The 12,049-nt window shown below is 40.3% G+C and overlaps 1 protein-coding gene across 13 annotated transcripts in view; it reads left to right on the top strand.

Annotated features, from left to right (window-relative positions):
- CADPS (calcium dependent secretion activator) overlaps positions 1-12,049 on the top strand; it is a 483,498-nt gene that overhangs the window by 469,881 nt on the left and 1,568 nt on the right. For all 13 annotated transcript variants that reach the window (XM_015130515.3, XM_077993272.1, XM_077993270.1 and 10 more), the window contains one exon: positions 8,767-8,871. In XM_015130515.3, the coding sequence (XP_014986001.1) occupies positions 8,767-8,871 (105 nt within the window). The remainder of the gene's footprint in view (positions 1-8,766; positions 8,872-12,049) is intronic.

Below are 12,049 nucleotides of genomic sequence, written 5' to 3'. Positions count from 1 at the left end.
GTGGAATTTTGTCTTAGGCTAACGAAGCTACAGGGACTTTGGTGGACGTGTAAAGAAACCCTGAATGATGCTTTTCACATGTTCTTAAATTGCCCAAATTGTAAGGAAGAAATACACATTGAAAGCTTCAAACGTAAAATATTTCATTACAGTATTTCAATATAGCAATTGAAATAGGTTGTAGGGGTTTTTTCCCTTAACAAATAATAGTTCACTTTGTCACCAAAAACAAAATGAAGAACTGAGTCACATGGGTGTGGTCAAAGTATTATCTTCCTTTTTGACTCCTTGCCAACAAACAAAATGTTATTTCATTAGCCCCTCTAGGCAAGATGCCGTGCCAGTCTCTCTGAGGTGCGGCTGTGTTGGGTTAGAGAAAGGAAACTTTCCAGAGAAAATATAAAAATCCTCCAGCATTCAGTTCAAAAACACCGGTTGGTTACCAAACAGTTACCAAATTACCTGCTTGTTCAGGCATTTTTAGAAAAACAGAAGCTGCTCAGAAAGGTGGGGTTTGTTTGCTTGTTTGTGTGTTTTCTCAGAGACAGGGCTTTGCTCTTTTCCCCAGGCTGGAGTACAGTGGCACAATCATAGCACTGGAACCCCAAACCCCTGGGCTCAAGCAATCCTCCCACCTCGGCCTCCTGAGTAGCTAGGACTACAGGCACGCACCACCATACTTGGCTAATTTTTAATTTTTTGTAGAGACGGTGTCTCACTGTGTTGCTCAGGCTGGTCTCAAACTCCTGGCCTCAGGTGATCCTCCCTTTTTAGCCTCTTAAAGTGCTGGGATTACAGGCATGAGCCACTGTGTTTGGCCTGCTGCTCAGAAAGTTTTGTACAACCCTGAGTAGCTCACACTTAAGGAGATGTGATTTCTTATTTGGGAAGTGGGGTAGGACAGCATGGCTCAGATAATAATACCCAATACTTAGTATGTGCCTGGCACTGTAATAAGCACTCAGCACCTAAATAACTCATTTAATCCTAAGTATGTTTTATTATTATCTCCACTTACCAGATGAGAAAACTGAAGCACAGTGGTGTTAGGAATTTGTCAGGATCCAAACACAAGTGGTCTGAGTCAAGTGCATTTTCTTAGCCACAGGTTACACTGCCTTTCAGAATTTTAAATCGATGCTCCATCTCTTGCTAGCTGCTAGACCACTTTACTTTTGGGTCTCGGTTTCCTCATCTGTGAAGTGAAACTATGGATGATGGTAAAGATTCAGCTACAGCACTGTTTAGAATTTAGACATGAACTGCCCAGGCATTTAATGCTTTGCTTTCCTAATATAGATGGCTTGAACATGCCACTTTCAAAGGAAATACATGTTTAGAAATGAGCTAAGAAGAGAACTCAGTTCCTAGTGAATTTCAACTATCACTCAGGATGGAGATATATTGGACTGAGTCACAAGTTTTCAATCAAAGAAGGTGTGTGAAGGTGTGAACCATACCATTTCTGCATGGTATGTTTATTTGTTCTTAGGCCAAACACTATTATTTTTTAAAGAGCTCATTTTTATGATATTGGGCTAAATATTTCCCTCGCTTACAGGCATGGGGCAACATATCTTGTTGGGAGTATGTGTGTGTGTATATGTATGTGTGTGTGTGTTGCTAAAAGTGATTTACTACAGTATGTATGTGTTTTATACTTCAGTAAAATTTTCCTGTGAAGAAAAAAGCAACACAGGAAGAACTGAGTTTGGATTAGACTATTTTGACTGGATTTGTGACTTTGCCTAAAACTCTTCTCTTCTAGTACTTCCTGATGACATTTTTAATTTCACATGAGACAATTTTTTCCCTTGACCTGAAAAGGCTCTACCATTTTGCTCCCCTTATTCGCTAAAAATTTTAAAGCCTACGATATATAATTTTTCAGAAATTTTGATCAATGTTATAGCTTTTCTATCTCTGAAACTGTTAGGAATATTCAATCATTGTGATGAAGGCAACTTTTCTAGTTTCTCCCACTAGCAATTGATGAGTTACCAACCTAAAATAAAATAAGAAGACGAGGTAGAATGATAGGGGAGAAGAAAAATTGTGTTGATGTTAGTTAAGAAATAGTAGCCTTCAGCCTCGTTCACCTTTTTCTAATCATTTCCCTTAAGAGTCAGCAATGATTGTCTCTCATCCATCAATTCTTAAGGCTGTTGAGTGGTTTTCCATGGGGATGCCCCTGAGTCCCCACACTCTGCTTAGCAACTTCCTATGCTCATAAAATGTAGAATCTTTTCAACACCATGCCAAGCTCAGGCTCTGAGAGAAACACTTTCAACAGCATTGTCCTACCCACACACTTCTTTGAGAACTTCAGAGCTGAATGAATTTGCTCTAGGGACACCTAGGACTAGAGCTGTTTCTGTGTAACCAATCCATTACTTCTATAAAGTACCAAGTTGAATGCAAACAACTTATACAGATTTAGTGGCAAATAACAAACTTAAAACTTGTCCCACCACTTACTAGTTGTGTGACCATAGGCTGCTTATGTAACCTATCTATGCCCTTTCCTCTCATCTACAGAGCAAGGCTGTTAATAGTGTCAACATCTTGAGTTCAATTCAATGATTGAACTATATAATGCTTGTAGTATATTTTGTACAGTGCCTGAACATTATAAGAACTCCATGTTCAATGAGTAGGCAACTATTTTTATGAATTGTACATGCACGTGAGTGCATGTGGGTGTGTATTAGGAATCCTTACAAAATAGTACTTTGCTAAAAACAGTAGACTCTAAAGTCCTATGGAATGGTCTGGTCTGACAGTGGTTTGTGTAAGTTAAAGGGATAAATTACCCTTGTGACAAGTGAGTATGAAAATACAGTCAGTGGTTCCATCTCCTCGCAGCCACTACTCCTTGTTTCCACTGCTACTCATCTGTGATATGTAGCTTGCTCTGAAAACAAATGTACCATTAACAGTAATGTCTTTTTAGGATATCAAATTAACATCAAGATGTTGGGGGTCAGGAATTAAGACTCATGTAAATGAGGGTGGCTATCATGACAGAAGACATAACTGCAGTAGCAGTCATTGTGGCAACACTCTATATATTATCCAGAGCTAAATGAAAGCCCATTTTCTGTGAATCCTATAATGTCCAATAAGGTGTTAATTACTCATCTTGTCTCTCAAGCCCACATCCCTTCCAGGGGGTAAAGTTTCCAGGGGAACAGTGAACCCAAGAGCAGGGCTAGGAAGAGGTAAATGAGCAACTTTTCGATCACAAAATTTAAGGGAGAACCAAAAAAATGTAGTAATGAAGATAAATAACATTTTAATACAACATTTTTATAAAATCAAAATTAGTGCAAAAAGTCCATGATGACTGAAATATCAAAATTTTAATTAAAGACAGGAGCTGATCCTGCGCTTGTACAACCCTGCCCTATTCCCTCACCCTAACGCTGGCCATAGTGAACCCGAATGTTAAAGAAGAAACATTTTATGTTTAAGGATTTCTCTACACGAAGTCAGTATGTTTGCAGGGCAGAATGGGTGACCCAAGTGTATCTGTATATTAATGATCTACGCTTCTACTAGAAAGGGAGGATCAAAACAAATGTCTTTCTGTCACATATGGAAAATATGTCCAGCTAGGCGCAGTGGTTTATGCCTGCAATCCCAGCACTTTGGGAGGCCAAGTTGGGTGAATCATGAGGTCAGGAGATCGAGACCATCCTGGCTAACATGGTGAAACCCCATCTCTACTAAAAATACAAAACAAAAATAGCCGGGTGTGGTGGTGGGTGCCTATAGTCCCAGCTACTGAGGAGGCTGAGGCAGGAGAATGGCGTGAACCCAGGAGGCGGAGCTTGCAATGAGCCAAGATCCCGCCACTACACTCCAGCCTAGGCGACTAAGCAAGACTCTGTCTCAAAAAAAAAAAAAAAAAAAGAGAGTATTTCCATGGGCCGGGTGCAGTGGCTCACACCTGTAATCCCAGCACTCTGGGAGGCCAAAATGGGCAGATCACCTGAGGTCAGGGGTTCGAGACCAGCCTGGTGAATGTGGCAAAACCCCATCTCTACTAAAAATACAAAAACTTAGCTGGACTTGGTGGCTTGTGCCTGTAGTCCCAGCTACTCAGGAGGCTGAGGCAGGAGAATCACTTGAACCTGGGAGACGGAGGTTGCAGTGAGCCAAGATCATGCCACTGCACTCCAGCCTGAACACAGAGTGAGACTCTGTCTCAAAAAAAGAAAAACAGACAAAAAGAAAGTATGTCCATGATGTTTCTGAGAGGAATAACAAACTGGGTAAATTTTATTGAGTCCTTGCTATGTGACACTCACTCTGCTAGGCACCCCACATAAATGATTTCTTTTAATGCTCACAGTAATCCCGTGAAGAGAGTACTGGTATTAACTCCCAGAGGAGACTGAGGGTCAGAAAATTAAGTAATTTCCTTGAGGTTACCCAGCTAATAAGTGGCCAATGTAGGCTGAAGCTGTAACTCACTCTACAGGGTTTGAGAAATCACTCATTCTGTGTCTGAATCTTTTTAATTCAAGACTTACATATAGGTCAATATAGTTTAAAATGTGCTTTATGAACCCAAAGTTTGGGTTATGATCTACCAGAAAACAACTTTACAACAAAATTGCACGGTTAAGGAGCTACTTGTGTGTCCTATAAGGCATGCATACAATTCCAGAAATATTCCAGTGGGAATAATTTTCTTCACCACCACATGACTTTCCCTGGTAATGTGTTCCGCTTTCTCCCTTGTTTTGGGGGATCTTTTAGGTTGAGAGAGGGAGAGAAAAAAGAGAAGAAAGACAATGATGATGATGATGATGCTGACGATGATGATGATGATGTTGATTGCAGTGGTGGAAGTAGTGGTAGCTAACATTTATTGAGGCCTTATGTGCCAAATGCTGTTGTGAGTGCTTTGTGAGCATGATTTCATTTACCCATCAGAAAAAGCCTATAAAAGGCTAGTTAGTCCCCATTTTCATCAGGAAACTGAGACTTTAAGAATGTAAGTAACTTGCCCAAGATCACAAACCCAGGTGGATGTTAGGGCCTGTGCTCCTAACCTCTACACTGTAGAAAGAAAGAAGAATTAAGTGGCAAATTTTTAGATCAGCCTTCCAGCTTCTTTTAAATAGAGCCTTCAGATCCAGTTCAGCTATTGAAGAAGTTCCCACCTTTCCAAGAGCCTTGTTGTCTATGATGGCATCCTTTTGAGTGACAAGTTCAAAACCTTCACAGAATTTTCCCCAGAGGGCATATTTTAAAGGAGCCCACACTGTTGGGGGCTTTATTTCTTTAGTGGTGTTTTTTAGGATTAAAGTAGCTTTATTTAGCAAGTTTCAAATTAATATACTTGAATTAAGAGAAGGCAGTAAAGGAGTAGAAATTATACTTAAATACTTAGTACATGTCGTCAGCCCACAGTTCTTATCTCTACAGACTTAGAGTATATTTTACCGAAAAGTTAGTGCCCAGGTGTTAGGGTAGCTCTGGAAAAGGCATATCTGAACCAAGGACTAAACAAAATGGGGAGGACTTACAATATTTTATTAATTTCCTCTTTTGAAGAATCATAACAAATCTGCTGCATTCCCATCCATCTCAAATAAAGCAAATCCAGTTAATAAGCACTGTAAGCCCCTTGAGGAAGAGCAGAACAACCCAGACACCAAAGATTGTGCTGATAAATGTTTAATGACTGGCTTTCTGGGAGGGAAAAAGCCCTGGTTTGTGGCATTTGCCAATTCCCATGATGATAAAATCCCCACGAAGGCCTATTTCTAGCTATCAATGTGATATCCCTAAATGCGGAGTTGGGAAGAGATGTGCAAGATCGGCTGTCATGACCAGCAAACACACTACTCCATCCCTTACGGAGGAGGAATGGAAGACAGTCCGCTCTTTCAATGCAGTGGCTATCGTGGAGAGCTCCTGCTTCTGGAGGCACTCACTGTGTGACACCGGGCAAGTCACTTCACCTCTCTGGGCCTTTGTTTCCTCCTCTACAACAGATAATGTGGAAGATCCCCTGTACCTCTAACATTTTAAAGTTCTAGAAGGCAATGCCTCCTGCTTTTTCCGACATCCAAATGCCTTGAAGCGCCTTTCTGGAAAACCAAGTTAGCACTGTGCTGCATCCAAAAGTGCCTCCAATTTCATCTCCTGAGCATAAGGTTTGGAAAGGAGTGACTTACTCCCTTTTGCCTCTTTAAATGTGTAGCCAATGGGGCATCATACATTTTTTACACTTCTTTTGCTAGATGTGAGATCCAGGAAGGAAAGCATGGATGTTCCAGGGCTTTCTTGTTCTCCTGGGGTGGCAGGCTGCGTGTGATGCACTGAGCCATTGCTGTATGCAATTTCTACCTCTCTACCCTTTCGGCAGCCGAGCAAGATTGTTGATAGTCTCCTACCTTTTTATTTTTATTTTTATTTTTTACTATCCGGAAGCCATTTACAAGAGTGGGAACTGCTTACATAAAATGGAGGGGCGGCGGGGGGTTGTGTTATTTTTTTTTTTTTTCCCTGAAAGGTGGCACGTCTCTCAGCAAAGAGAAAAAGGCATGTTGCACAAGGCTTGCTGGCAGTGATATAAGCCAGCGCCGGTTTGCCTGTTGTCACAGCCAAAGCAAAATGCCACCTCTGCCTAGAAGCCAGAGTGCCACACTCCTCTTTTGTGTCCCTGAGATGTACCCACGATGAGGCCCTGGAATTGTAGGTTTGGCCAGGAGGGTGCCAGGATTGCTCGAAGGTCATCTTCCAGTCCCAGGAGGCTGGGGGTAAGGGGAGGTTGATCATAGTTCTCAAAATAGATCTTTTGAGCCCCCCAGATTACATGTCAGCTACAGCTAGTAAATGTGGAATTTGAGGCCTTGGGTTAGCACAAGAGAGCCCCCCAGGTGCCAGGAGTGAGGTAGGGCTGCAGGAATACCAGTGACCCAGTGATCACCCTGTCCCTGGGCCCCTTCTTAACAAACCCAGATGCAGTAACAGCAAAAGCTCCAGAATCCCAAGGCAGGAGGTGCCAAAAACACCCCCCAACAACCACTACCAAAAAATTTTTTTCAGTAAAATGTTCTCACCCCTAGAGGGGAAAACCTGTCCATGCCTGAAGCAGCTTGACCCCAGCAAACACCCTGCCTCCCTGGAGTGAACTGCAAATCTCAAAAAAAAAAAAAAAAAAAAAAAAGTACTTCCTACCCCTCCTGCTCCCTGGGGAGGGACAGAAGGTTCCTAAAACTGACAGTTTCGCCTCCATGATCTTTAAAAGAGCAGAAGTTGGCTGTGAGGCTGCAGTGCTGCCTCGATTGGGGTAGTGTGGTCTCTGCTGCGGCTGGGCTCCAAGGAGAGCCACAATTGGCTCTGATGAGGAAGGAGCCTAGAAATGAAAGATTGCAAAGAGGGCTTCTGTACACCATGGCTGAGACTGTGTCGTTTCTTGCAAGGTGAAACTTGGCAGTTCTACCTTGCAAGTAAAAACCTAAATTAATTTTTTTTAAAAGAAATTAAGTCAGAAACAAGGCTTCGGAAAAACTGTGAGTGTTAGGCATAAACTGATTTTGGATGATCTTTAGGTGAGAAAGGGTGGAGTTACCATCAGAAACATGTTTTTATTTATGCTTTACGAATCCCCACTGGTGTGCGATGTGTGTGTGTGCGCGCGTGCATGTGCGTGTGTATTGGTTAGCATGAGAGTATGCATCATCTCAATTCTCTAACCAATCTTTCTTTTTTGCATCTTTTCTGTGCACAGTTCATATAGATCCCCTATAAATAAATATATAGGTCCATCCACACCTTTTCATTTTATTTGTAAATTGTTTGGTATAAGCGGCAGAGCGTAATGAAACCTGGTGAAGTTTAAAAGATTAGATTTTTTTTCATACTGACACTTCATAACACTGTTCATATGTCTCCGAGTGAGATTTATGAATATATGAGCAGTACTGCAAAATTATACTGCACCAGAGACTTCCTGCACCACAGGGGTGGCAGTCTAAAGTGACACAGCTTCAAGCATTTTTCACAGACAAGAAGCAAAATTTAACCCCCTTAAGGGGAAGTATGATTTCAACAGCTTGAAATGAGCTCATTTGTAGATGGTTTTTTTTCTCTCATCTTCCATAATTTTTTGGTGTTAAGATTAAAACAGATTGCACAGCCAATGTAAGGGCACATAAGCTGCCCAGAGTACAGTTTGGCCCTTAAAGAGAAATCTTCATTCATTGTCTTTATCAGCACTCCTCAATCAGGTAAATGAAGATAAACTTGCCCCTAAATTCCTAAGGCTGTCAGCCCAATTTCCAGTATTGTACTTAGCAGACAGGATGTGGAATTTTCAAATGGTAAGTGGCAAGCAACATCAATTAATCCAGTGGAGAAGCCTCATCTCTCTGGCACCAAAGACAGTGACATTAGGAAATAATTAGTGTCTTGAACCTAAATGGTGTAAAATTGACCAATAAAAAAAAGAAAATCAGAAGAGTGAAAGATGGTCTTTACGAATTGAAACATAAGAAATGTCTGTCGTGGAAGAGTTCAATTAGATTCAGAGTCCAAACTGGTCTCTCTTAGATTGGTCCAGTATCCAGTACCTTGTAATTTTGTATAAACTAACGTTCATTAATCTCTATGCTCTCAAATTCTCTTTAACCATTTTGTTTCCTCCTGGAACAGAGTGGGGTACTCAGACATTGCCTGCTCTCTCTCTGCCCTATAAATGCTCCATGATGTGTTGGCTGGAGAACTTATTGTCTCTTTTTTCAGCAATGGTACAACAGCTCCATGAACGTGATCTGCACCTGGTTGACGGACCGGATGGACTTACAGCTTCACATTTATCAGTTGAAAACACTAATTAGGATGGTAAAGGTAAAAGAAAAAAATAATTCTTCTTCTTTGCAAATAGCTTACTGAAATACATTTCATTGGCAAGCTGCAGAGCTTGCTTAACACAAAGAATATTAGTTTACATATAAAATAGTATCTCATACAAGAAAAACCTATGCAATTGTTTTGTGAAGCATGATAAACGTGTTACTCAGACAGCAGAGGGAAATTTAATACAAATGAATTTGATATCATTTTCCAGAGAGGAAAAATACTTTGTTTTTGCCGTGCAAAAGTACTGCGGAGGCCATCGTGTCTTTGCATTAGACTTTCAAAAACTGGCTTTTGGTGCCATTATGTTAATCACATCCATTACCAGTTTCGTTTATAGTTTAATTAAATAAAATTTTGCCACTATTAATTTAATAGAAATATTTACCCCCAGCTATTTCTAAATATGTCCTGTGATCATTATCAGAATGCAAATCAATATTGTTCTCATAGTTAATTGAAGTAGTTCCTCTTACAATGTGTGTATACAATCAAATGTAAAGGATCGCAAAGGTGAGATAACATACCCTGAAAGTAGCTTTTTCCCTTGTTCTTGTGTGTGCGCCTTGGACTAATGATAATTATTTCAGCGTGAAATCTCAGTGGTTTACATGAAATAATAAGATCACAGAAGGGGGTAAATACATTTTTGATCATTTCAGTTTCCATTTGATGCTTCACCATAGAGGGTTTTAAAACATTCGTATGCAAAAATCTCATTCAAAGCACAAAGTCCTTTAAAATATTTTAACAATAAACGTAGCTGAATGTCTTATTTCTTAACAGTTTACCAAAAGTCCCTGCAACACCCACTCCTGGGCACCCCACCCCCACCCCATTTCTTAGTCTCTTTTGGATCAGTACCATTTCACTTTACCCCAGAGCTTACGGACAACCAATTGCTGTTCCGTTGTGTGTAATTAAGGAGAATTATTATTATCTGCATTTGATCTCACAAAGCATCCGCCTGGGAAAAGTTATAGACAGCAGTATATTACAGCTCTTAAAAAAGGAATGTATACACTCAGACTATGGACCCAGCCTCCTTTTCACATTTTTTTATTTCAGTTCCTTAGGACCAGCTCAATAGTCAAGTGGTCGCCTGACCACTTGAATTCCATTTTCTGTGCATAAATACACTTTGGGAAATTTTTCTGTTTGACCCTTATTGGGTAGACGTGAAAAGAAGATATAATTTTAATACTTAAAAATTGTCTTCCCATTATTTCTATTTCCAGATTGGTATTGGAAATTAACAATATTTTACGAAGGAAAAATATAAGTCAGAGGAGAGGTTTAATCTTAGCCTTATGCCAAAAAAAAAAAAAAAAATTTGATATGAACCACAGAGAAGGGATACAGAAATGTCACTGCCAAGGGAACCCCTTCACTTTAGCAAAAAGTGGGTTCCGCTTAACTAATGCCACAACTCAGAGCTATGAAGCAGAATTCACAACCTTTAAACCAAGAACATCACCCAGAGGCCTCCTCCTCCAGGGCAAATTTCCAAGGATAATTGGTTTTCTTTCTTGCATCAACAGCCACTTCATTTCTTCATCCATTCATTCATTATTCAGCAAGCATTTATTTATTCATTCAACATTGGATAAATATTAGGTGAGCCTCTACTTGTATATTACCAGATGGAGGATTCAAAAATGACTAGATGTGGTCTCTGCACTTAGGCATTGAGAGTCTAGTTGGTATACACATTGCTATGGAGTTTGAATAAAAAAGAGAATACTCAAATGCTTTTACCTTTATTTTCCCCATCATATTCTGGCAACAATTATGTTATTCTGAGTGGCAACAGAACAAATGATTGAAAAGTATAAAAATTTAAGTTAATTGTCTGGATATCTGGTCCACACCATGCCTAACATTTACTCAGTCTCTTACCTGTCCCCATCAAAGTGAAAACACAGTTCAGGTAGCTGTCTAGCTTCCTCTTCTCGGCAAGCCTTGCAGGTTGATGCATGATTGAGGATAACCTTGTAATTTAATGTCTAAACCAGATTACTTTTATGTTATTGGACTTCACTAAGCTGAACTGGGTTCACTCGTTAACTCTATAGTCATTACAACATGTGACCTTCAAGAGGGGTTGACATTATGATTGTTACTATCATGACTGCATTAGATGGACTATTAAAAATAGAAATAATGGGCCGGGCGCGATGGCTCACGCCTGTAATCCCAGCACTTTGGGAGGCTGAGGTGGACAGATCACAAGGTCAGGAGATCGAGACCATTCTGGCCAACATGGTGAAACCCCGTCTCTACTAAAAACACAAAAATTAGCTGGGCATGGTGGCGGGTGCCTATAATCCCAGCTACTCAGGAGGCTGAGGCAGGAGAATTGTTTGAACCCGGGAGGCGGAGGTTGCAGTGAGCCAAGATGGTGCCATTGCACTCCAGTCTGGGCTACAGAGCAAGATTCCATCTCAAAAAAAAAAAAAAGAAAGAAAGAAAAAAGGAAAAGAAAAAGAAAAAAGAAATAATGATGGGAGTGGTGTTGGTGTATGTTAGCATTCCTTGTCTTGCCCCTTTAGCAAGTTTCCTATATCAATAGGAGAAACAAACAGCAGAATCAGTAGCTGAAATGATATGCAGTGTGATGAGGAGAGTTGTAGTTAGAGAGAGACCTTTTAAAAAAAAAAATTATGAAGTAGACAACAGCCAGATGATTCTGGTCATATTCAATTAACACTGAAGGATTTCTAGAAAAACAGTCCTTGAGATACCTAAGGAAATCTGAGAGAAACCGCCTGAAGGAACAAAGAAAGAACTTGTGATGCGGTAATACCAAGCCATTGTTCTTGAAAAAGAGCCAAATTTCTTCCCTGAGACCATAAAGTTGTGAACGGAATAGATACAGTTCTTTCCCAAGGAGATAAGAAATGAGTCACATGCCTGCAACATATTGATGAGGCATTAGCGCTCCATCTTTCTCATAATTGCTGCTGCCTGTGATAGGTTTCATATACCAACATACATATGTCTGTCTTGTGAATGAGACAGAGGGATATCAGTACAGCTCATGCAGTTACAAGACTCAAAAATACTAAAACCAGACTGCAACAGAAATCACAAAATACCATAATCGCTCAATCCATTATTTATATGTTATAGCCCTTTCCTGTGTCTATCATATTACATTACACTAACC

Source organism: Macaca mulatta, chromosome 2, assembly GCF_049350105.2.
Source record: "Macaca mulatta isolate MMU2019108-1 chromosome 2, T2T-MMU8v2.0, whole genome shotgun sequence".
NCBI lineage: Eukaryota > Metazoa > Chordata > Mammalia > Primates > Cercopithecidae > Macaca > Macaca mulatta.
Note: the sequence above shows the minus strand (reverse complement) of the source record. Positions and strands in the feature narration are given on the sequence as shown.